The following is a 24,999-nucleotide window of genomic DNA, read 5'->3' as shown; positions in this document are numbered from 1 at the left end:
AATACTGTCTCTGGATCCACGGTAAATATTAGTACCGTCTCTGGACCCCCTGTAAATATTAATACCGTCTCTGGATCCCCTGTAAATATTAGTACTATCTCTGGATCCCCTGTAAATAATCGTACCGTCACTGGATCACCTGTCCATATTAGCACTGTCTCTGGATCCCATGTTAATTTTAGTACTGTCCTTGGATCCCCTGTAATTATTAGTACTGTCTCTGGATCCCCTGTAAATATTATTAACGTCTCTAGATCCCCTGTCGATATTAGTACTGTCTCTGGATCCCCTTTAAATATGAGCACCATCTCTGGATCCCCCTATAACGATTGATATTGTCTCAGGGTCTCTTGCAAATAATATTGTAATCTCGGAAACCCTGCAAATATTAATGCTGTCTCTGGATCCACTGTAAATATTAATTCCGTCTCTGGATCCCATTAAATATTAATACGGTGTCTGGATCCCCTTTAAATATTAGTACCGTCTCTGGATCCCCTGTAAATATTTGCACCGTCTCTGGATCCCCATATAACGATTGATATTGCCTCTGGGTCTCTTGCAAATAACAATGGAATCTCTTGGAAAGCATGCAAATATTAATACTCTCTCTGGATCCACTGTAAATATTAGTACCGTCTCTGGATCCCCTGTAAGTATTAGTACCGTCTCGGGATCCCCTGTGAATATTAGCACTGTCTCTGGAGCCCCTGTAAATATTACTACTGTCTTTGGATCCCCTGTAAATATTAGTACAGTCTCTGGATCCCCTATAATTATTAGTACTGTCTCTGGATTCCCTGCAACTATTAGTACAGTCTCTGGATACCCTGTAAATGTTAGTACAGAATCTGGATCCCCTTTAAATATTAATACAGTCTCTGGATCCCTGTGAATATTAGTACAGTCTCTGGATCCCCTATAATTATTAGTACTGTCTCTGGATTCCCTGCAACTTTTAGTACTGTCTTAGGATCCCCTCTAAATATTAGTGCAGTCTCTGGATTCCCTGTAAATATTAGTACCGTCTCTAGATCCCTGTAGATATTAGCACTGCATCTGGATCCCCTGTAAATATTAGCACCATCTCTGGATCCCCCTATAACAATTGATATTGTTTATGGGTCTCTTGCAAATAATAGTGTAATCTCTGGAAACCCTGCAAATATCAATACTGTCTCTGGATCCACTGTAAATATTAGAACCGTCCCTGGAGCCCCTGTAAATATTTGCACCGTCTCTGGATCCCCCTATAACGATTGATATTGCCTCTGGGTCTCTTGCAAATAATAGTGGAATCTCTGGAAACCTTGCAAATATTAATCCTCTCTCTGGATCCACTGTAAATATTGGTACCGTCTCTGGATCCCCCGTAAATATTAGTACTGTCTCTGGATCCCCTGTTAATATTAGTACTGTCCTTGGATCCCCTGTAAATATTAGTACTGTCTCTGGTTCCCCTGCAAATATTACTGCTGTCTTTGGATCCCCTGTAAATATTAGGACAGTCTCTGGATCCTCTGTAATTATGAGTACTGTCTCTGGATCCCCTGCAAATATTAGTACAGTCTCTGGATCCCATGTAAATAATAGTACAGTCTCTGGATCCCCTGTAATTATTAGTACTGTCTCTGGATTGCCTGTAAATATTAGTACTGTTTTTGGATCTCCTGTAAATATTAGTACAGTCTCTGGATTCACTGTAAATATTAGTACTGTCTCTAGATCCCCTGTAAATATTGGTGCCGTCTCTGGATCCACTGTAAATATTAGTACTGTCTCTGGATCCCCTGTAAATATCAGTGCCGTCTCTGGATCCTCTGTAAATATTGGTACCGCCTCTGGAGGCCCTCTAAATATTAGGATCGTTTCTGGATCCCCTGTAAATATTAGTACAGTCTCTAGATCCCCTGTAAATATTAATACAGTCTCTGGATCCCATGTAAATACTAGTACAGAATCAGGATCCCCTTTAAATATTAGTACAGTCTCTGGATCCCTGTAAATATTAGTACAGATCTGCATCCCCTGTACATATTAGTTCCGTCACTGGATCCCCTGTGAATATTAGTACCGCCACTGGATCCTCTTTAAATATTAGTACTGTCTCTGGTACCGCTGTAAATATTAGTACAGTCTCTGGATCCCCTGTAAATATTAGTACCGCCACTGGATCCTCTGCAAATATGAGTACTGTCTCTGGATCCCCTGTACATATTAGTACAGTCTTTGAATCCCCTGTAAATATCAGTAGCGTCTCTGGATCCCTGTAAATATTGGTACCGCGTCTGGATCCTCTGTAAATATTAGTACCATCTCTGGATCCCCTGTAAATATTTGTGCCGTCTCTGGATCCCTGTAAATATTGGTACCGCGTCTGGATCCCCTGTAAATATTAGTACCATCTCTGGATCCCCTGTAAATATTTGTGCCGTCTCTGGATCCCTGTAAATATTGGTACCGTGTCTGGATCCCCTGTAAATATTAGTACCATCTCTGGATCCCCTGTAGATGTTAGTACCGTAACTGGATTCTCTGTAATTATTAGTGCTGTCTCTGGATCCCCTGTAATTATTAGTACTGTCTCTGGATCCCTGTAAATATTAGTACTGTCTCTGGATCCACTGTAAATATTATTACCGTCTCTGGATCCCCTGTAAATATTTTTGCCGTCTCTGGATCCCTGTAAATATTAGTACCGTCTCTGGATACCTTTTAAATAGTAGAACTGTCTCTGGATCTCCTGTAAATATTAGTACCGTCACTGGATCCCCTGTAAATATTGGTACTGTCTCAGGATCCCCTGTAATTATTAGTACTGTCTCTGGATCCCTGTAAATATTTTTGCCGTCTCTGGATCCCTGTAATGATTAGTATCGTCTCTGGATCCCCCTATAACGATTGATATTGCCTCTGGGTCTCTTGCAACTAATAGTGGAATCTCTGCAAACCTGGCAAATATTAATACTTTCTCTGGATCCAATTTAAATATTAATACCGTCTATGGATCCCCTGTAAATATTAGTACCGTCTCTGGATCCCTTTATAATATTAGCACAGTCTCTATATCCCCTGTAGATATTAGTACCGTCTCTGGATCCCCTGTAAATATTAGCACCGTCTCTGTATTCCCCGATAACGATTGATATTGTCTCTGGGTATCTTGCAAATAATAGTGTAATCTCTGGAAACCCTGCAAATATTAATGCTGTCTCTGGATCCACTGTAAATATTAGTAACGGCTCTGGATCCCCTGTAAATATTAGTACCGTCACTGGATCCCCTGTAAATATTAGCACCGTCTCTAGATCCCCTATAGATATTAGTACCATCGCTGGATCCCCTGTAAATATTTGCACCGTCTCTGGATCCCCCTATAACGATTGATATTGCCTCTGGGTCTCGTGCAAATAATAGTGGAATCTCTGGAAACCCTGCAAATATTAATACTGTCTCTGGATCCACGGTAAATATTAGTACCGTCTCTGGACCCCCTGTAAATATTAATACCGTCTCTGGATCCCCTGTAAATATTAGTACTATCTCTGGATCCCCTGTAAATAATCGTACCGTCACTGGATCACCTGTCCATATTAGCACTGTCTCTGGATCCCATGTTAATTTTAGTACTGTCCTTGGATCCCCTGTAATTATTAGTACTGTCTCTGGATCCCCTGTAAATATTATTAACGTCTCTAGATCCCCTGTCGATATTAGTACTGTCTCTGGATCCCCTTTAAATATGAGCACCATCTCTGGATCCCCCTATAACGATTGATATTGTCTCAGGGTCTCTTGCAAATAATATTGTAATCTCGGAAACCCTGCAAATATTAATGCTGTCTCTGGATCCACTGTAAATTTTAATTCCGTCTCTGGATCCCATTAAATATTAATACGGTGTCTGGATCCCCTTTAAATATTAGTACCGTCTCTGGATCCCCTGTAAATATTTGCACCGTCTCTGGATCCCCATATAACGATTGATATTGCCTCTGGGTCTCTTGCAAATAACAATGGAATCTCTTGGAAAGCATGCAAATATTAATACTCTCTCTGGATCCACTGTAAATATTAGTACCGTCTCTGGATCCCCTGTAAGTATTAGTACCGTCTCGGGATCCCCTGTGAATATTAGCACTGTCTCTGGAGCCCCTGTAAATATTACTACTGTCTTTGGATCCCCTGTAAATATTAGTACAGTCTCTGGATCCCCTATAATTATTAGTACTGTCTCTGGATTCCCTGCAACTATTAGTACAGTCTCTGGATACCCTGTAAATGTTAGTACAGAATCTGGATCCCCTTTAAATATTAATACAGTCTCTGGATCCCTGTGAATATTAGTACAGTCTCTGGATCCCCTATAATTATTAGTACTGTCTCTGGATTCCCTGCAACTTTTAGTACTGTCTTAGGATCCCCTCTAAATATTAGTGCAGTCTCTGGATTCCCTGTAAATATTAGTACCGTCTCTAGATCCCTGTAGATATTAGCACTGCATCTGGATCCCCTGTAAATATTAGCACCATCTCTGGATCCCCCTATAACAATTGATATTGTTTATGGGTCTCTTGCAAATAATAGTGTAATCTCTGGAAACCCTGCAAATATCAATACTGTCTCTGGATCCACTGTAAATATTAGAACCGTCCCTGGAGCCCCTGTAAATATTTGCACCGTCTCTGGATCCCCCTATAACGATTGATATTGCCTCTGGGTCTCTTGCAAATAATAGTGGAATCTCTGGAAACCTTGCAAATATTAATCCTCTCTCTGGATCCACTGTAAATATTGGTACCGTCTCTGGATCCCCCGTAAATATTAGTACTGTCTCTGGATCCCCTGTTAATATTAGTACTGTCCTTGGATCCCCTGTAAATATTAGTACTGTCTCTGGTTCCCCTGCAAATATTACTGCTGTCTTTGGATCCCCTGTAAATATTAGGACAGTCTCTGGATCCTCTGTAATTATGAGTACTGTCTCTGGATCCCCTGCAAATATTAGTACAGTCTCTGGATCCCATGTAAATAATAGTACAGTCTCTGGATCCCCTGTAATTATTAGTACTGTCTCTGGATTGCCTGTAAATATTAGTACTGTTTTTGGATCTCCTGTAAATATTAGTACAGTCTCTGGATTCACTGTAAATATTAGTACTGTCTCTAGATCCCCTGTAAATATTGGTGCCGTCTCTGGATCCACTGTAAATATTAGTACTGTCTCTGGATCCCCTGTAAATATCAGTGCCGTCTCTGGATCCTCTGTAAATATTGGTACCGCCTCTGGAGGCCCTCTAAATATTAGGATCGTTTCTGGATCCCCTGTAAATATTAGTACAGTCTCTAGATCCCCTGTAAATATTAATACAGTCTCTGGATCCCATGTAAATACTAGTACAGAATCAGGATCCCCTTTAAATATTAGTACAGTCTCTGGATCCCTGTAAATATTAGTACAGATCTGCATCCCCTGTACATATTAGTACCGTCACTGGATCCCCTGTAAATATTAGTACTGTCTCTGGATCCCCTGTTAATGTTAGTACTGTCCTTGGATCCCCTGTAAATATTAGTAATGTCTCTGGTTCCCATGTAATTATTACTACTGTCTTTGTAACCCTGTAAATATTAGTACTGTCTCTGGATTCCCTGCAACTATTAGTACAGTCTCTGGATACCCTGTGAATATTAGTACAGAATCTGGATCCCCTTTAAATATTAGTACCGTCTCTGGATCCCTGTAAATATTAGTACAGTCTCTGGATCCCCTATAATTATTAGTACTGTCTCTGGATTCCCTGCAACTATTAGTACTGTCTTAGGATCCTCTCTAAATATTAGTACAGTCTCTGGATTCCCTGTAAATATTAGTACCGTCTCTAGATGCCCTGTAGATATTAGCACTGCCTCTGGATCCCCTGTAAATATTAGCACCATCTCTGGATCCCCCTATAACAATTGATATTGTTTCTGGGTCTCTTGCAAATAATAGTGTAATCTCTGGAAACCCTGCAAATATCAATACTGTCTCTGGATCCACTGTAAATATTAGTACCGTCTCTGGATCCCCTGTCAATATTTTTCCCGTCTCTGGATCCCTTCAAATATTAATACTGTGTCTGGCACCCATATAAATATTAGTACAGTCTCTGGATTCACTGTAAATATTAGTACTGTCTCTAGATCCCCTGGAAATATTGGTGCCGTCTCTGGATCCACTGTAAATATTAGTACTGTCTCTGGATCCCCTGTAAATATCAGTGCCGTCTCTGGATCCTCTGTAAATATTGGTACCGCCTCTGGAGGCCCTCTAAATATTAGGATCGTTTCTGGATCCCCTGTAAATATTAGTACCGTCTCTAGATCCCCTGTAAATATTAGTACAGTCTCTGGATCCCCTGCAAATATTAGTACAGTATCTGGATCCCCTTTAAATATTAGTACAGTCTCTGGAACCCTGTAAATATTAGTACAGATCTGCATCCCCTGTACATATTAGTACCGTCACTGGATCCCCTGTAAATATTAGTACTGTCTCTGGATCCCCTGTTAATGTTAGTACTGTCCTTGGATCCCCTGTAAATATTAGTAATGTCTCTGGTTCCCATGTAAATATTACTACTGTCTTTGTAACCCTGTAAATATTAGTACAGTCTCTGGATCCCCTATAATTATTAGTACTGTCTCTGGATTCCCTGCAACTATTAGTACAGTCTCTGGATACCCTGTAAATATTAGTACAGAATCTGGATCCCCTTTGAATATTAGTACCGACTCTAGATCCCTGTAAATATTAGTACAGTCTCTGGATCCCCTATAATTATTAGTACTGTCTCTGGATTCCCTGCAACTATTAGTACTGTCTTAGGATCCTCTCTAAATATTAGTACAGTCTCTGGATTCCCTGTAAATATTAGTACCGTCTCTAGATGCCCTGTAGATATTAGCACTGCCTCTGGATCCCCTGTAAATATTAGCACCATCTCTGGATACCCCTATAACGATTGATATTGCCTCTGGGTCTCTTGCAAATAATAGTGGAATCTCTGGAAACCTTGCAAATATTAATCCTCTCTCTGGATCCACTGTAAATATTGGTACCGTCTATGGATCCCCCGTAAATATTAGTACTGTCTCTGGATCCCATGTACATATTAGTACCGTCACTGGATCCCCTGTAAATATTAGTACTGTCTCTGGATCCCCTGTTAATATTAGTACTGTCCTTGGATCCCCTGCAAATATTACTGCTGTCTTTGGATCCCCTGTAAATATTAGGACAGTCTCTGGATCCCCTGTAATTATGAGTACTGTCTCTGGATCCCCTGCAAATATTAGTACAGTCTCTGGATCGCATGTAAATACTAGTACAGAATCTGGATCCCCTTTAAATATTAGTACAGTCTCTGGATCCCTGTAAATAATAGTACAGTCTCTGAATCCCCTCTAATTATTAGTACTGTCTCTGGATTGCCTGTAAATATTAGTACTGTTTTTGGATCCCCTGTAAATATAAGTACAGTCTCTGGATTCACTGTAAATATTAGTACTGTCTCTAGATCCCCTGTAAATATTGGTGCCGTCTCTGGATCCACTGTAAATATTAGTACCGTCTCTGGATCCCCTGTAAATATCAGTGCCGTCTCTGGATCCTCTGTAAATATTGGTACCGCCTCTGGAAGCCCTGTAAATATTAGGATCGTTTCTGGATCCCCTGTAAATATTAGTACCGTCTCTAGATCCCCTGTAAATATTAGTACAGTCTCAGGATCCCCTGCAAATATTAGTACAGTATCTGGATCCCCTTTAAATATTAGTACAGTCTCTGGATCCCTGTAAATATTAGTACAGTCTCTGGATCCCCTATAATTATTAGTACTGTCTCTGGATTCCCTGCAACTATTAGTACTGTCTTCGGATCCTCTCTAAATATTAGTACAGTCTCTGGATCTCCTATAATTATTAGTACTGTCTCTGGATTCCCTGCACTATTAGTACTGTCTTAGGATCCTCTCTAAATATTAGTACAGTCTCTGGATTCCCTGTAAATATTAGTACCGTCTCTAGATGCCCTGTAGATATTAGCACTGCCTCTGGATCACCTGTAAATATTAGCACCATCTCTGGATCCCCCTATAACGATTGATATTGCCTCTGGGTCTCTTGCAAATAATAGTGGAATCTCTGGAAACCTTGCAAATATTAATCCTCTCTCTGGATCCACTGTAAATATTGGTACCGTCTCTGGATCCCCCGTAAATATTAGTACTGTCTCTGGATCCGATGTACATATTAGTACCGTCACTGGATCCCCTGTAAATATTAGTACTGTCTCTGGATCCCCTGTTAATATGAGTACTGTCCTTGGATCCCCTGTAAATATTAGTACTGTCTCTGGATCCCCTGCAAATATTACTGCTGTCTTTGGATCCCCTGTAAATATTAGGACAGTCTCTGGATCGCATGTAAATACTAGTACAGAATTTGGATCCCCTTTAAATATCAGTACAGTCTCTGGATCCCAGTAAATAATAGTACAGTCTCTGGATCCCCTCTAATTATTAGTACTGTCTCTGGATTGCCTGTAAATATTAGTACTGTTTTTGGATCCCCTGTAAATATAAGTACAGTCTCTGGATTCACTGTAAATATTAGTACTGTCTCTAGATCCCCTGTAAATATTGGTGCCGTCTCTGGATCCACTGTAAATATTAGTACCGTCTCTGGATCCCCTGTAAATATCAGTGCCGTCTCTGGATCCTCTGTAAATATTGGTACCGCCTCTGGAAGCCCTGTAAATATTAGGATCGTTTCTGGATCCCCTGTAAATATTAGTACCGTCTCTAGATCCCCTGTAAATATTAGTACAGTCTCTGGATCCCCTGCAAATATTAGTACAGTATCTGGATCCCCTTTAAATATTAGTACAGTCTCTGGATCCCTGTAAATATTAGTACAGATCTGCATCCCCTGTACATATTAGTACCGTCACTGGATCCCCTGTAAATATTAGTACTGTCTCTGGATCCCCTGTTAATGTTAGTAGTGTCCTTGGATCCTCTGTAAATATTAGTAATGTCTCTGGTTCCCGTGTAAATATTACTACTGTCTTTGTATCCCTGTAAATATTAGTACAGTCTCTGTATCCACTGTAATTATTAGTAATGTATCTGGATCCCCTGTAAATATTAGTACAGCCTCTGGATCCCCTGTAAATATTAGTACAGTATCTGGATCCCCTTTAAATATTAGTACAGTCTCTGGATCCCTATAAATATTAGTACAGTCTCTGGATCCCCTATAATTATTAGTACTGTCTCTAGATTCCCTGTAACTATTAGTACTGTCTCAGGATCCACTGTAAATATTCGTACTGTCTCTAGATTCCTTGTAAATATTAGTGCTGTCTCTAGATCCCCTGTAAATATTAGTGCCGTCTCCGGATCCCTTGAAAATATTGGTACCGTCTCTGAATCCCCTATAAATATTAGTGCCGTCTCTGGATCCCCTGTAAATATTGGTACCGCCTCTGGAAGCCCTGTAATATGAGCACCGTTTCTGGATTCCCTGTAAATATTAGTACCGTCTCTAGATCTCCTGTAGATATTAGTACTGTCTCTGGATCCCCTGTAAATATTAGCACCATTTCTGGATCCCCCTATAACGATTGATATTGTCTCTGGGTCTCTTGCAAATAATATTGTAATCTCGGAAACCCTGCAAATATTAATACTGTCTCTGGATCCACTGTAAGTATTAATTCCGTCTCTGGATCCCCTGTAAATATTTTTCCCGTCTCTGGATCCCATTAAATGTTAATACGGTGTCTGGATCCCCTTTAAATATTCGTACCGTCTCTGGATTCCCTGTAAATATTTGCACCGTCTCTGGATCCCCCTATAACGATTGATATTGCCTCTGGGTCTCCAGCAAATAATAGTGGAATCTCTTGGAAAGCCTGCAAATATTAATATTCTCTCTGGATCCACTGTAAATATAAGTACCGTCTCTGGATCCCCTGTAAATATTAGTACCGTCTCTGGATCCCCTGTAAATATTAGTGCTGTCTCTGCATCACCTGTACATATTAGTACCGTCACTAGATCCCCTGTACATATTAGTACAGTCTCTGGATCCGTGTAAATATTAGTACAGTCTCTGGATCCCCTATAATTATTAATACTGTCTCTGGATTCCCTGCAACAATTAGTACTGTCTTAGGATCTCCTCTAAATATTAGTACAGTCTCTGGATTCCCTGTAAATATCAGTACCGTCTCTAGATCCCCTGTAGATATTAGCACTGTCTCTGGATCCCCTGTAAATATTTGCACCGTCTCTGGATCCCCCTATAACGATTGATATTGCCTCTGGGTCTCTTGCAAATAATAGTGGAAACTCTTGGAAAGCCTACAAATATTAATACTCTCTCTGGATCCACTGTAAATATTAGTACCGTCTCTGGATCCCCTGTAAATATTAGTACCGTCTCTGGATCCCCTGTAAATATTAGTACTGTCTCTGCATCCCCTGTACATATTAGTACTGTCACTGGATCCCCTGTAAATATTAGCACTGTCTCTGGAGCCCCTGTAAATATTACTACTGTCTTTGGATTCCCTGTAAATATTGGTACAGTCTCTGGATCCCCTGTAATTATTAGTACAGTCTCTGGATCCCCTGTAAATATTAGTACAGAATCTGGATTCTCTTTAAATATTACTACAGTCTCTGGAACCCTCTAAATATTCGTACAGTCTCTGGTTCCCCTATAATTATTAGTACTGTCTCTGGATTCCCTGCAACTATTAGTACAGTCTCTGGATCCCCTGTAAATATTAGTACAGAATCTGGATCCCCTTTAAATATTAGTACAGTCTCTGGATCCCTGTAAATATTAGTACAGTCTCTGGATCCCCGAAAATTATTAGTACTGTCTCTGGATTCCCTGCAACTATCAGTACTGTCTTAGGATCTCCTCTAAATATTAGTACAGTCTCTGGATTCCCTGTAAATATTAGTACCGTCTCTAGATCCCCTGTAGATATTAGCACTGTCTCTGGATCCCCTGTAAATATTGGCACCATCTCTGGATCCCCCTATAACAATTGATATTGTTTCTGGGTCTCTTGCAAATAATAGTGTAATCTCTGGAAACCCTGCAAATATCAATACTGTCTCTGGATCCACTGTAAATATTAGGACCGTCTCTGGATCCCCTGTAAATATTTTTCCCGTCCCTGGATCCCTTTAAATATTAATACTGTGTCTGGAACCCATGTAAATATTAGGACCGTCCCTGGATCCCCTGTAAATATTTGCACCGTCTCTGGATCCCCCTATAACGATTGATATTGCCTCTGGGTCTCTTGCAAATAATAGTGGAATCTCTGGAAACCTTGCAAATATTAATCCTCTCTCTGGATCCACTGTAAATATTGGTACCGTCTCTGGATCCCCCGTAAATATTGGTAAGTCTCTGGGTCCCTTGCTGTTTGTGGTCTACATTAATGACTTGGATATGAATGTAAAAGGTATGATCAGTAAGTTCGCTGACGATACAAAAATTGGTAGGGTGGTAAATAGCGAGGAGGATAGCCTCAGTCTGCAGGACGATATAGATGGGTTGGTCAGATGGGCGGAACAGTGGCAAATGGAATTTAACCCGGAAAAGTGCGAGATGATGCACTTTTGAGGGACTAACAAGGCAAGGGAATACACAATGAATGGGAGGACCCTAGGCAAGACAGAGGGTCAGAGGGATCTTGGTGTGCAAGTTCACAGATCCCTGAAGGCGGCGGAACAGGTAGATAAGGTGGTAAAGAAGGCATATGGGATACTTGCCTTTATTAGCCGAGGCATAGAATATAAGAGCAAGGAGGTTATGATGGAGCTGTATAAAACACTGGTTAGGCCACAGCTGGAGTACTGTGTGCAGTTCTGGTCGCCACACTACGGAAGGATGTGATCGCTTTGGAGAGGGTGCAGAGGAGATTCACTAGGATGTTACCAGGGCTGGAGCGCTTCAGCTATGAAGAGAGACTGGGAAGATTGGGTTTGTTTTCCTTGGAGCAGAGGAGGCTGAGGGGGGACATGATTGAGGTGTACAAAATTATGAGGGGCACAGATAGGATGGATACTAAGGAGCTGTTTCCCTTCGTTGAGGGTTCTATAACAAGGGGACATAGATTCAAGGTAAAAGGCGGGAGGTTTAGAGGGGATTTGAGAAAGAACTTTTTCACCCAGAGGGTGGTTGGAGTCTGGAACTCACTGCCTGAAAGGGTTGTGGAGGCAGGAACCCTCACAACATTCAAGAAGCATTTGGATGAGCACTTGAAATGCCATAGCATACAAGGCTACGGACCAAATGCTGGAATATGGGATTAGAGGAGACAGGGCTGATGGCCGCCGAGGACACGATGGCCCGAAGGGCCGCTATCCGTGCTGCATAACTCTATGACTCTATATTAATACCGTCACTGGATCCCCTGTAAATATTAGTACTGTCTCTGGATCCCCTGTTAATATTAGTGCTGCCCTTGGATCCCCTGTAAATATCAGTACTGTCTCTGGATCCCCTGCAAATATTACTGCTGACTTTGGATCCCCTGTAAATATTAGGACAGTCTCTGGATCCCCTGTAATTAATAGTACTGTCTCTGGATCCCCTGCAAATATTAGTACAGTCTCTGGATCCCATGTAAATACTAGTAGAGAATCTGGATCCCCTTTAAATATTGGTACAGTCTCTGGATCCCTGTAAATAATAGTACAGTCTCTGGATGCCCTGTAATTATTCGTACTGTCTCTGGATTGCCTGTCGATATTAGTACTGTCTCTGGATCCCCTGTAAATATTTTGCCCGTCTCTGGATCCCCTGTAAATATTAGTACAGTCTCTGGATCCCCTGGAAATATTAGTACCGTCTCTGGATTCCCTGTAAATATTTGCACCGTCTCTGGATCCCCTGTAGATATTAGCACTATCTCTGGATCCACTGTAAATATTAGTACCGTCTCTGGATCCCCTGTTATTATTTTTCCCGTCTCTGGATCCCTTTAAATATTAATACAGTGTCTGGAACCCCTGTAAATATTAGTACCGTCCCTGGATCCCCTGTAAATATTTGCACCGTCTCTGGATCCCCCTATAACTATTGATATTGCCTCTGGGTCTCTTGCAAAGAATAGTGGAATCTCTGGAAACCCTGCAAATATTAATCCTCTCTCTGGATCCCCTGTAAATATTAGTACTGTCTCTGGATCCCCTGCACATATTAGTACCGTCACTGGATCCCCTGTAAATATTAGTACTGTCTCAGGATCCCCTGTTAATATTAGTACTGTCCTTGGATGCCCTGTATATATTAGTACTGTCTCTGGATACCCTGCAAATATTACTACTGACTTTGGATCCCCTGTAAATATTAGTACAGTCTCTGCATCCGCTGTAATTATGAGTACTGTCTCTGGATCCCCTGCAAATATTACTACTGACTTTGGATCCCCTGTAAATATTAGTAGAGTCTCTGCATCCCCTGTAATTATGAGTACTGTCTCTGGATCCCCTGTAAATATTAGTACAGTCTCTGGATCCCATGTAAATACTGGTACAGAATCTGGATACCCTTGAAATATTAGTACAGTCTCTGGATCCCTGTAAATAATAGTACCGTCTCTGGATCCCCTGTAATTATTAGTACTGTCTCTGGATTGCCTGTAAATATTAGTACTGTTTTAGGATGCACTGTAAATATCAGTACAGTCTCTGGATTCCCTGTAAATATAAGTACTGTCTCTGGATCCCCTGTAAATATTTCTGCCATCTTTGGATCCACTGTAAATATTAGTACCGCCTCTGGATCCCCTGTAAATATTCGTGCCGTCTCTGGATCCTCTGTAAATATTGGTACCGCCTCTGGAAGCCCTGTAAATATTAGGACCGTTTCTGGATCCACTGTAAATATTAGTAATGTCTCTGGATCACCTGTAAATATTAGCACCATCTCTGGATGCCCCGATAAAGATTGAAATTGTCTCTGGGTCTCTTGTAAATAACAGTGGAATCTCTGGAAACCATGCAAATATTAATACTGTCTCTGGATCCAATGTAAATATTAGTACCGTGTCTGGATCGCCTGTAAATATCAGTACCGTCTCTGGATCCCCTTTAAATATTAGTACTGTCTCTGGATCCCCTGTAAATATTAGTATAGTCACTGGATCCCCTGTAAATATTAGTACCGTCTCCGGATCCCCTGTAAATATTAGTTCAGTCACTGGATCCCCTGTAAATATTAGCACTGTCTCTGGATCCCCTTTAAATATTGGTACCGTCTCTGGAAGCCCTCTAAATATTAGTACCGTCTCTTGATCACCTGCAGATATTAGTACCGTTTCTGGATCCCCTGTAAATATTGCGCCGTCTCTGGATCCCACAAAAACGATTGATATTGCCTCTGTGTCTCTTGCAAATAATAGTGGAATCTCTGCAAACCCAGCAAATATTCATACTGTCTCTGGATCCACTGTAAATATTAGGACCGTTTCTGGATCCCCTTTAAATATTTTTCGCGTCTCTGGATCCCTGTTAATATTAGTACTGTCTCTGGATCCCCTGTAAATATTAGTACTATCTCTGGATCACATGTACATATTAGTACCGTCACTGGATCCCCTGTAAATATTAGTACAATATCTGGATCCCCTGTTAATATTAGAACTGTCCTTGAATCCCCTGTAAATAATAATACTGTCTCTGGATCCCCTGTAAATATTACTACTGTCTTTGGATCCCCTGTAAATATTAGTTCAGTCTCTGGATACCCAGTAATTATTAGTACTGTCTCTGGATCCCCTTTAAATAATGGTACAGTCTCTGGATCCACTGTAAATATTAGGACAGAATCTGGTTCCCCTTTAAATATTAGTACAGTCTCTGGATCCCCTTTAAATATTAGTACTGTCTCTGGATCCCCTGTAAATATCAGTATAGTCACTGGATCCCCTGTAAATATTAGTACCGTCTCCGGATCCCCTGTAAATATTAGTTCAGTCACTGGATCCCCTGTAAATATTAGCACTGTCTCTGGATCCCCTTTAAATATTGGTACCGTCTCTGGAAGCCCTGTAAATATTAGTACCGTCTCTTGATCACCTGCAGATATTAGTACCGTTTCTGGATCCCCTGTAAATATTTGCGCCGTCTCTGGATCCCCCAAAAACGATTGATATTGCCTCTGTGTCTCTTGCAAATAATAGTGGAATCTCTGCAAACCCAGCAAATATTCATACTGTCTCTGGATCCACTGTAAATATTAGTACCGTCTCTGGATCCCCTGTAAATATTAGTACAGTCTCTGGATCACCTGTAAATATTAGTACTATCTCTGGATCACATGTACATATTAGTACCGTCACTGGATCCCCTATAAATATTAGTACAATATCTGGATCCCCTGTTAATATTAGAACTGTCCTTGAATCCCCTGTAAATAATAATACTGTCTCTGGATCCCCTGTAAATATTACTACTGTCTATGGATCCCCTGTAAATATTAATACCGTCTCTGGATACCCAGTAATTATTAGTACTGTCTCTGGATCCCCTTTAAATATTCGTACAGTCTCTGGATCCCCTGTAAATATTAGGACAGAATCTGGATCCCCTTTAAATATTAATACAGTCTCTGGATCCCTGTAAATATTAGTACAGTCTCTGGATCCCCGATAATTATTAGTACTGACTCTGGATTCCCTGTAACTATTAGTACTGTCTTAGGATCCCCTGTAAATATTAGTGCCGTCTCTGGATCCCCTGTAAATATTTGTACCGCCTCTGGAAGCCCTGTAAATAATAGCACCGTTTCTGGATCCCCAGTAAATATTAGTACCGTCTCTAGATCCCCTGTAGATATTAGTACTGTCTCTGGATCCCCTGTAAATATTAGGACCGTTTCTGGATCCCCTGTAAATATTTTTCGCGTCCCTGGATCCCTGTTAGTATTAGTATTTTCTCTGGATCACCCTCCAACGATTGATATTGTCTCTGGGTCTCTTGCAAATAATAGTGTAATCTCTGGAAACCCTGCAAATATTAATACTGTCTCTGGATCCACTGTAAATATTAGGACCGTTTCTGGATCCCCTGTAAATATTTTTCGCGTCTCTGGATCCCTGTTAATATTAGTACTGTCTCTGGATCCCCTGAAAATATTTGCACCGTCTCTCGATCCACCTATAACGATTGATATTGCCTCTGGGTCTCTTGGAAATAATAGTGGAATCTCTGGAAAACCTGAACATATTAATACTCTCTCTGGATCCACTGTAAATATTAGTACCGTCTCTGGATCCCCTGTAAATATTAGTACCGTCTCTGGATACCCTGCAAATATTACTACTGACTTTGGATCCCCTGTAAATATTAGTACAGTCTCTGCATCCGCTGTAATTATGAGTACTGTCTCTGGATCCCCTGCAAATATTACTACTGACTCTGGATCCCCTGTAAATATTAGTAGAGTCTCTGCATCCCCTGTAATTATGAGTACTGTCTCTGGATCCCCTGTAAATATTAGTACAGTCTCTGGATCCCATGTAAATACTGGTACAGAATCTGGATACCCTTGAAATATTAGTACAGTCTCTGGATCCCTGTAAATAATAGTACCGTCTCTGGATCCCCTGTAATTATTAGTACTGTCTCTGGATTGCCTGTAAATATTAGTACTGTTTTACGATGCACTGTAAATATCAGTACAGTCTCTGGATTCCCTGTAAATATAAGTACTGTCTCTGGATCCCCTGTAAATATTGCTGCCATCTCTGGATCCACTGTAAATATTAGTACCGCCTCTGGATCCCCTGTAAATATTCGTGCCGTCTCTGGATCCTCTGTAAATATTGGTACCGCCTCTGGAAGCCCTGTAAATATTAGGACCGTTTCTGGATCCACTGTAAATATTAGTAATGTCTCTGGATCACCTGTAAATATTAGCACCATCTCTGGATGCCCCGATAAAGATTGAAATTGTCTCTGGGTCTCTTGTAAATAACAGTGGAATCTCTGGAAACCATGCAAATATTAATACTGTCTCTGGATCCAATGTAAATATTAGTACCGTGTCTGGATCGCCTGTAAATATCAGTACCGTCTCTGGATCCCCTTTAAATATTAGTACTGTCTCTGGATCCCCTGTAAATATTAGTATAGTCACTGGATCCCCTGTAAATATTAGTACCGTCTCCGGATCCCCTGTAAATATTAGTTCAGTCACTGGATCCCCTGTAAATATTAGCACTGTCTCTGGATCCCCTTTAAATATTGGTACCGTCTCTGGAAGCCCTCTAAATATTAGTACCGTCTCTTGATCACCTGCAGATATTAGTACCGTTTCTGGATCCCCTGTAAATATTGCGCCGTCTCTGGATCCCACAAAAACGATTGATATTGCCTCTGTGTCTCTTGCAAATAATAGTGGAATCTCTGCAAACCCAGCAAATATTCATACTGTCTCTGGATCCACTGTAAATATTAGGACCGTTTCTGGATCCCCTTTAAATATTTTTCGCGTCTCTGGATCCCTGTTAATATTAGTACTGTCTCTGGATCCCCTGTAAATATTAGTACTATCTCTGGATCACATGTACATATTAGTACCGTCACTGGATCCCCTGTAAATATTAGTACAATATCTGGATCCCCTGTTAATATTAGAACTGTCCTTGAATCCCCTGTAAATAATAATACTGTCTCTGGATCCCCTGTAAATATTACGACTGTCTTTGGATCCCCTGTAAATATTAGTACAGTCTCTGGATACCCAGTAATTATTAGTACTGTCTCTGGATCCCCTTTAAATATTCGTACAGTCTCTGGATCCCCTGTAAATATTAGGACAGAATCTGGATCCCCTTTAAATATTAGTACAGTCTCTGGATCCCCTTTAAATATTAGTACTGTCTCTGGATCCCCTGTAAATATTAGTATAGTCACTGGATCCCCTGTAAATATTAGTACCGTCTCCGGATCCCCTGTAAATATTAGTTCAGTCACTGGATCCCCTGTAAATATTAGCACTGTCTCTGGATCCCCTTTAAATATTGGTACCGTCTCTGGAAGCCCTCTAAATATTAGTACCGTCTCTTGATCACCTGCAGATATTAGTACCGTTTCTGGATCCCCTGTAAATATTTGCGCCGTCTCTGGATCCCCCAAAAACGATTGATATTGCCTCTGTGTCTCTTGCAAATAATAGTGGAATCTCTGCAAACCCAGCAAATATTCATACTGTCTCTGGATCCACTTTAAATATTAGTACCGTCTCTGGATCCCCTGTAAATATTAGTACAGTCTCTGGATCACCTGTAAATATTAGTACTATCTCTGGATCACATGTACATATTAGTACCGTCACTGGATCCCCAAAAATATTAGTACAATATCTGGATCCCCTGTTAATATTAGAACTGTCCTTGAATCCCCTGTAAATAATAATACTGTCTCTGGATCCCCTGTAAATATTACTACTGTCTTTGGATCCCCTGTAAATATTAGTACCGTCTCTGGATACCCAGTAATTATTAGTACTGTCTCTGGATCTCCTTTAAATATTCGTACAGTCTCTGGATCCCCTGTAAATATTAGGACAGAATCTGGATCCCCTTTAAATATTAATACAGTCTCTGGATCCCTGTAAATATTAGTACAGTCTCTGGATCCCCGATAATTATTAGTACTGACTCTGGATTCCCTGTAACTATTAGTACTGTCTTAGGATCCCCTGTAAATATTAGTGCCGTCTCTGGATCCCCTGTAAATATTTGTACCGCCTCTGGAAGCCCTGTAAATAATAGCACCGTTTCTGGATCCCCAGTAAATATTAGTACCGTCTCTAGATCCCCTGTAGATATTAGTACTGTCTCTGGATCCCCTGTAAATATTAGCACCATCTCTGGATCCCCCTCCAACGATTGATATTGTCTCTGGGTCTCTTACAAATAATACTGTAATCTCTGGAAACCCTGCAAATATTAATACTGTCTCTGGATCCACTGTAAATATTAGGACCGTTTCTGGATCCCCTTTAAATATTTTTCGCGTCTCTGGATCCCTGTTAATATTAGTACTGTCTCTGGATCCCCTGTCAATATTCGTACGATCTCTGGATCACATGTACATATTAATACCGTCACTGGATCCCCTGAAAATATTAGTACAATATCTGGATCCCCTGTTAATATTAGAACTGTCCTTGAATCCCCTGTAAATAATAATACTGTCTCTGGATCCCCTGTAAATATTACTACTGTCTTTGGATCCCCTGTAAATATTAGTACAGTCTCTGGATACCCAGTAATTATTAGTACTGTCTCTGGATCCCCTTTAAATATTCGTACAGTCTCTGGATCCCCTGTAAATATTAGGACAGAATCTGGATCCCCTTTAAATGTTAGTACAGTCTCTGGATCCCTGTAAATATTAGTACAGTCTCTGGATCCCCGATAATTATTAGTACTGTCTCTGGATTCCCTGTAACTATTAGTACTGTCTTAGGAACCCCTGTAAATATTAGTGCCGTCTCTGGATCCCCTGTAAATATTTGTACCGCCTCTGGAAGCCCTCTAAATAATAGCACCGTTTCTGGATCCCCAGTAAATATTAGTACCGTCTCTAGATCCCCTGTAGATATTAGTACTGTCTCTGGATCCCCTGTAAATATTAGGACCGTTTCTGGATCCCCTGTAAATATTTTTCGCGTCTCTGGATCCCAGTTAGTATTAGTACTATCTCTGGATCCCCCTCCAACGATTGATATTGTCTCTGGGTCTCTTGCAAATAATAGTGTAATCTCTGGAAACCCTGCAAATATTAATACTGTCTCTGGATCCACTGTAAATATTAGGACCGTTTCTGGATCCCCTGTAAATATTTTTCGCGTCTCTGGATCCCTGTTAATATTAGTACTGTCTCTGGATCCCCTGAAAATATTTGCACCGTCTCTCGATCCACCTATAACGATTGATATTGCCTCTGGGTCTCTTGGAAATAATAGTGGAATCTCTGGAAAACCTGAACATATTAATACTCTCTCTGGATCCACTGTAAATATTAGTACCGTCTCTGGATCCCCTGTAAATATTAGTACCGTCTCTGGATCCCCTTTAAATATTAGTGCTGTCTCTGGATTCCCTGTACATATTAGTACCGTCACTGGATCCCCTGTAAATATTAGTACTGTCTCTGGATCCCCTGTTAATATTAGTACTGTCTCTGGATCCCCTGTAAATATTACTCCTGACTTTGGATCCACTGTAAATATTAGTACTGTCTCTGTATCCCCTGTCATTATTAGTACTGTCTCTGGATCCCCTGTAAATATAAGTGCAGTCTCTCGATCCTCTATAAATATTAGTACAGAATCTGGATCCCCTTTAAATATTAGTACAGTCTCTGGATCCCTTGTAATTATTAGTACTGTCTCTGGATTCTCTGTAAATATTCGTACTGTTTTAGGATCCCCTGTAAATATTAGTACAGTCTCTGGATCCACTGTAAATATTAGTACCGTCTCTGGATCCCCTGTCAATAGTATTGCGGTCTCTGGATCCCCTGTAAATGTTGGTACCGCCTTTCGAAGCCCTGTAAATATTAGCACCGTTTCTGGATCACCTGTAAATATTGGTACCGTCTCTAGATCCCCTGTAGATGTTCGTACTTTCTCTGGATCCCCTGTAAATATTAGTACAGTCTCTGGATACCCAGTAATTATTAGTACTGTCTCTGGATCCCCTTTAAATATTCGTACAGTCTCTGGATCCCCTCTAAATATTAGGACAGAATCAGGATCCCCTTTAAATATTTATACAGTCTCTGGATCCCTGTAAATATTAGTACAGTCTCTGGATCCCCGATAATTATTAGTACTGTCTCTGGATCCCCTTTAAATATTCGTACAGTCTCTGGATCCCCTCTAAATATTAGGACAGAATCAGGATCCCCTTTAAATATTTATACAGTCTCTGGAATCCCTGTAACTATTAGTACTGTCTCTGGATCCCCTGTAAATATTAGCACCATCTCTGGATCCCCCTCCAACGATTGATATTGTCTCTGGGTCTCTTGCAAATAATAGTGTAATCTCTGGAAACCCTGCAAATATTAATACTGTCTCTGGATCCACTGTAAATATTAGGACCGTTTCTGGATCCCCTGTAAATATTTTTCGCGTCTCTGGATCCCTGTTAATATTAGTACTGTCTCTGGATCCCCAGTAAATATTAGTACTATCTCTGGATCACATGTACATATTAGTACCGTCACTGGATCCTCTATAAATATTAGTACAATATCTGGATCCCCTGTTAATATTAGTACTGTCCTTGAATCCCCTGTAAATAATAATACTGTCTCTGGATCCCCTGTAAATATTACGACTGTCTTTGGATCCCCTGTAAATATTAGTACAGTCTCTGGATACCCAGTAATTATTAGTACTGTCTCTGGATCCCCTTCAAATATTCGTACAGTCTCTGGATCCCCTGTAAATATTAGGACAGAATCTGGATCCCCTTTAAATATTAGTACAGTCTCTGGATCCCTGCAAATATTAGTACAGTCTCTGGATCCCCGATAATTATTAGTACTGTCTCTGGATTCCCTGTAACTATTAGTACTGTCTTAGGATCCCCTGTAAATATTAGTGCCGCCTCTGGATCCCCTATAAATATTTGTACCGCCTCTGGAAGCCCTGTAAATAATAGCACCGTTTCTGGATCCCCAGTAAATATTAGTACCGTCTCTAGATCCCCTGTAGATATTAGTACTGTCTCTGGATCCCCTGTAAATATTAACACCATCTCTGGATCCCCCTCCAACGATTGATATTGTCTCTGGGTCTCTTGCAAATAATAGTGTAATCTCTGGAAACCCTGCAAATATTACTCCTGACTTTGGATCCACTGTAAATATTAGTGCTGTCTCTGTATCCCCTGTCATTATTAGTACTGTCTCTGGATCCCCTGTAAATATAACTGCAGACTCTCGATCCCCTTTAAATATTAGTACAGTCTCTGGATCCATGTAAATATTATTAGAGTCTCTGGATCCCTTGTAATTATTAGTACTGTCTCTGGATTCTCTGTAAATATTAGTAATGTTTTAGGATCCCCTGTAAATATTAGTACAGTCTCTGGATCCACTGTAAATAGTAGTACCGTCTCTGGATCCCCTGTCAATAGTATTGCGGTCTCTGGATCCCCTGTAAATGTTGGTACCGCCTTTCGAAGCCCTGTAAATATTAGCACCGTTTCTGGATCACCTGTAAATATTGGTACCGTCTCTAGATCCCCTGTAGATGTTCGTACTTTCTCTGGATCCCCTGGAAATATTAGTACTGTCTCTGGATTCCCTGTAACTATTAGCACTGTCTTAGGATCCCCTGTAAATATTAGCACTGTTTCTAGATCCCCTGTAAATATTAGTGCCGTCTCTGGATCCCCTGTAAATATTGGTACCGCCTCTGGAAACCCTGTAAATTTTAGCACCGTTTCTGGATCACCTGTAAATATTAGTACCGTCTCTAGATCTCCTGTAGATATTAGTACTGTCTCTGGATCCCCTGTAAATATTAGTACAGTCTCTGGATCCCCTATAATTATTAGTACTGTCTCTGGATTCCCTGTAACTATTAGTACTGTCTTAGGATCCCCTGTAAATATTAATACAGTCTCTGGATTCCCTGTAAATATTAGTCCAGTCTCTGGATCCCCTTTAAATATTAGTACAGAATCTGGATCCCCTTTAAATATTAGTACAGTCTCTGGATCCCTGCAAATATTAGTACAGACTCTGGATCCCCTATAATTATTAGTACTGTCTTTGGATTCCCTGTAACTATTAGTACTGTCTAGGGATCCCCTGTAAATATTAGTGCCGTCTCTGGATCCCCTGTAAGTATTGGTACCGACTCTGGAAGCCCTGTAAATATTAGCACCGTTTCTGGATTCCCTGTAAATATTAGTACCGTCTCTAGATTCCCCGTAGATATTAGTACTGTCTAAGGATCCCCTGTAAATATTAGCACCATCTCTGGACACCCTATAACGATTGATATTGTCTCTGGGTCTCTTGAAAATAATAGTGTAATCTCTGGAAACCCTGCAAATATTAATACTGTCTCTGGATCAACTGTAGATATTAGTACCGTCTCTGGATCCCCTGTAAATATTTTTCCCGTCTCTGGATCCCTGTAAACATTAGTACCGTCTCTGGATCCCCTGTAAATATTTGCACCTTATCTAGATCCCCCGATAATGATTGATATTGCCTCTCGGTCTCTTGCAAATAACAGTGGAATCTCTGGAAAGCCTGCAAATATTAATACACTCTCTGGATCCACTGTAAATATTAGTACCGTCTCTGGTTCCCCTGTAAATATTAGTACCGTCTCTGGATCACCTGTAAATATCAGTACTGTCTCTGGATCCCTTGTACATATTAGTACCGTCACTGGGTCCACTGTAAATATTAGTACGGTCTCTGGAACCCCTGTTAATATTAGTACTGTCCTTGTATCCCCTCTAAATATTAGTACTGTCTCTGGATCCCCTGTAAATATTACTACTGACTTTGGATCCCCTGTAAATATTAGTACATTCTCTGGATCCCCTGTAATTATTAGTACTGTCTCTGGATCCCCTGTAAATATTAGTACAGTGTCTGGATCCCCTGTAAATATTAGTACAGCATCTGGATCCCCTTTAAATATTAGTGCAGTCTCTGGATCCCTGTAAATATTAGTACAGTCTCTGGATCCCCTGTAATTATTAGTACTGTCTCTGGATTCCCTGTAGATATTAGTGCTGTTTTAGGATCCCTTGTAAATATTAGTGCAGTCTCTGGATTCCCAGTAAATATTAGTACTGTCTCTAGATCGCCTGTAAATATTAGTGCCGTCCCTGGATCCACTGTAAATATTAATACCGTCTCTCGATCCCCTGTAGATATTAGTACTGTCTCTGGATCCCCTGTAGATATTAGCACCATCTCTGAATCCCCCTATAACGATTGATATTGTCTCTGGGTCTCTTGCAAATAATAGTGGAACCTCTGGAAAGCCTGCAAATATTAATACTGTCTCTGGATCCACTGTAAATATTAGTACCGTGTCTGGATCCCCTGTTATTATTAGTTCCGTCTCTGGATCCCCTGTAAATATTTGTACCGTCACTGGATCCCCTGTAAATATTATTACTGTCTCTGGATCCCCTGCAAATATAAATACTGTCTCTGGATCCCCTGTAAATATTAGTACCGTCTCTGGATCCCCTGTAAATATTAGTACTGTCTCTGGATCCCCTCTACATATTAGTACCGTCACTGGATCCCCTGTAAATATTAGTACTGTCTCTGGAACCCCTCTTAATATTAGTACTGTCTTTGGATCCCCTGTAATTATTAGTACTGTCTCGGGATCCACTGTATATATTAGTACAGTCTCTGAATCCACTGTAAATATTAGTACAGAATCTGGATCCCCTTTACATATTAGTACAGCCTCTGGATCCCTGTAAATATTAGTACAGTGTCTGGATCCCCTATAATTATTGGTACTGTATCTGGATTACCTGTAAATATTAGTACTGTCTTAGGATCCCCTGTAAATATTAGTAAAGTCTCTGGATTCCCTGTAAATATTAGTACTGTCTCCAGATCCCCTGTAAAAAATTAGTGCCGTCTCTGCATCCCCTGTAAATATTAGTGCCGTCTCTGGATCCCCTGCAAATATTAGTGCCGTCTCTGGATCCCCTGTAAATGTTGGTACCGCCTTTGGAAGCCCTGTAAATATTAGCACCGTTTCTGGATCACCTGTAAATATTAGTACCGTCTCTAGTTCCCCTGTCGATGTTCGTACTTTCTCTGGATCCCCTGGAAATATTAGTACTGTCTCTGGATTCCCTGTAACTATTAGCACTGTCTTAGGATCCCCTGTAAA

General features: G+C 40.6%; 1 protein-coding gene across 1 annotated transcript in view; it reads left to right on the top strand.

The window, feature by feature from the left end:
• The first annotated feature begins 7,306 nt into the window (after window positions 1-7,306).
• Window positions 7,307-24,999, top strand: part of LOC137319599 (uncharacterized) — a 91,207-nt gene continuing 73,514 nt past the window's right edge. The window contains exons 1-7 of the mRNA XM_067981697.1: window positions 7,307-7,419; window positions 9,387-9,523; window positions 9,644-9,752; window positions 20,539-20,886; window positions 21,918-22,085; window positions 22,187-22,415; window positions 24,038-24,171. Coding sequence (XP_067837798.1) covers window positions 7,307-7,419; window positions 9,387-9,523; window positions 9,644-9,752; window positions 20,539-20,886; window positions 21,918-22,085; window positions 22,187-22,415; window positions 24,038-24,171 — 1,238 coding nt within the window. The remainder of the gene's footprint in view (window positions 7,420-9,386; window positions 9,524-9,643; window positions 9,753-20,538; window positions 20,887-21,917; window positions 22,086-22,186; window positions 22,416-24,037; window positions 24,172-24,999) is intronic.

The sequence above is a fragment of the Heptranchias perlo genome, unplaced genomic scaffold, assembly GCF_035084215.1.
Source record: "Heptranchias perlo isolate sHepPer1 unplaced genomic scaffold, sHepPer1.hap1 HAP1_SCAFFOLD_88, whole genome shotgun sequence".
Classification (NCBI taxonomy): domain Eukaryota; kingdom Metazoa; phylum Chordata; class Chondrichthyes; order Hexanchiformes; family Hexanchidae; genus Heptranchias; species Heptranchias perlo.
The sequence above is the reverse complement of the archived record's forward strand: the minus strand, read 5'-3'. Positions and strand labels throughout refer to the sequence as shown.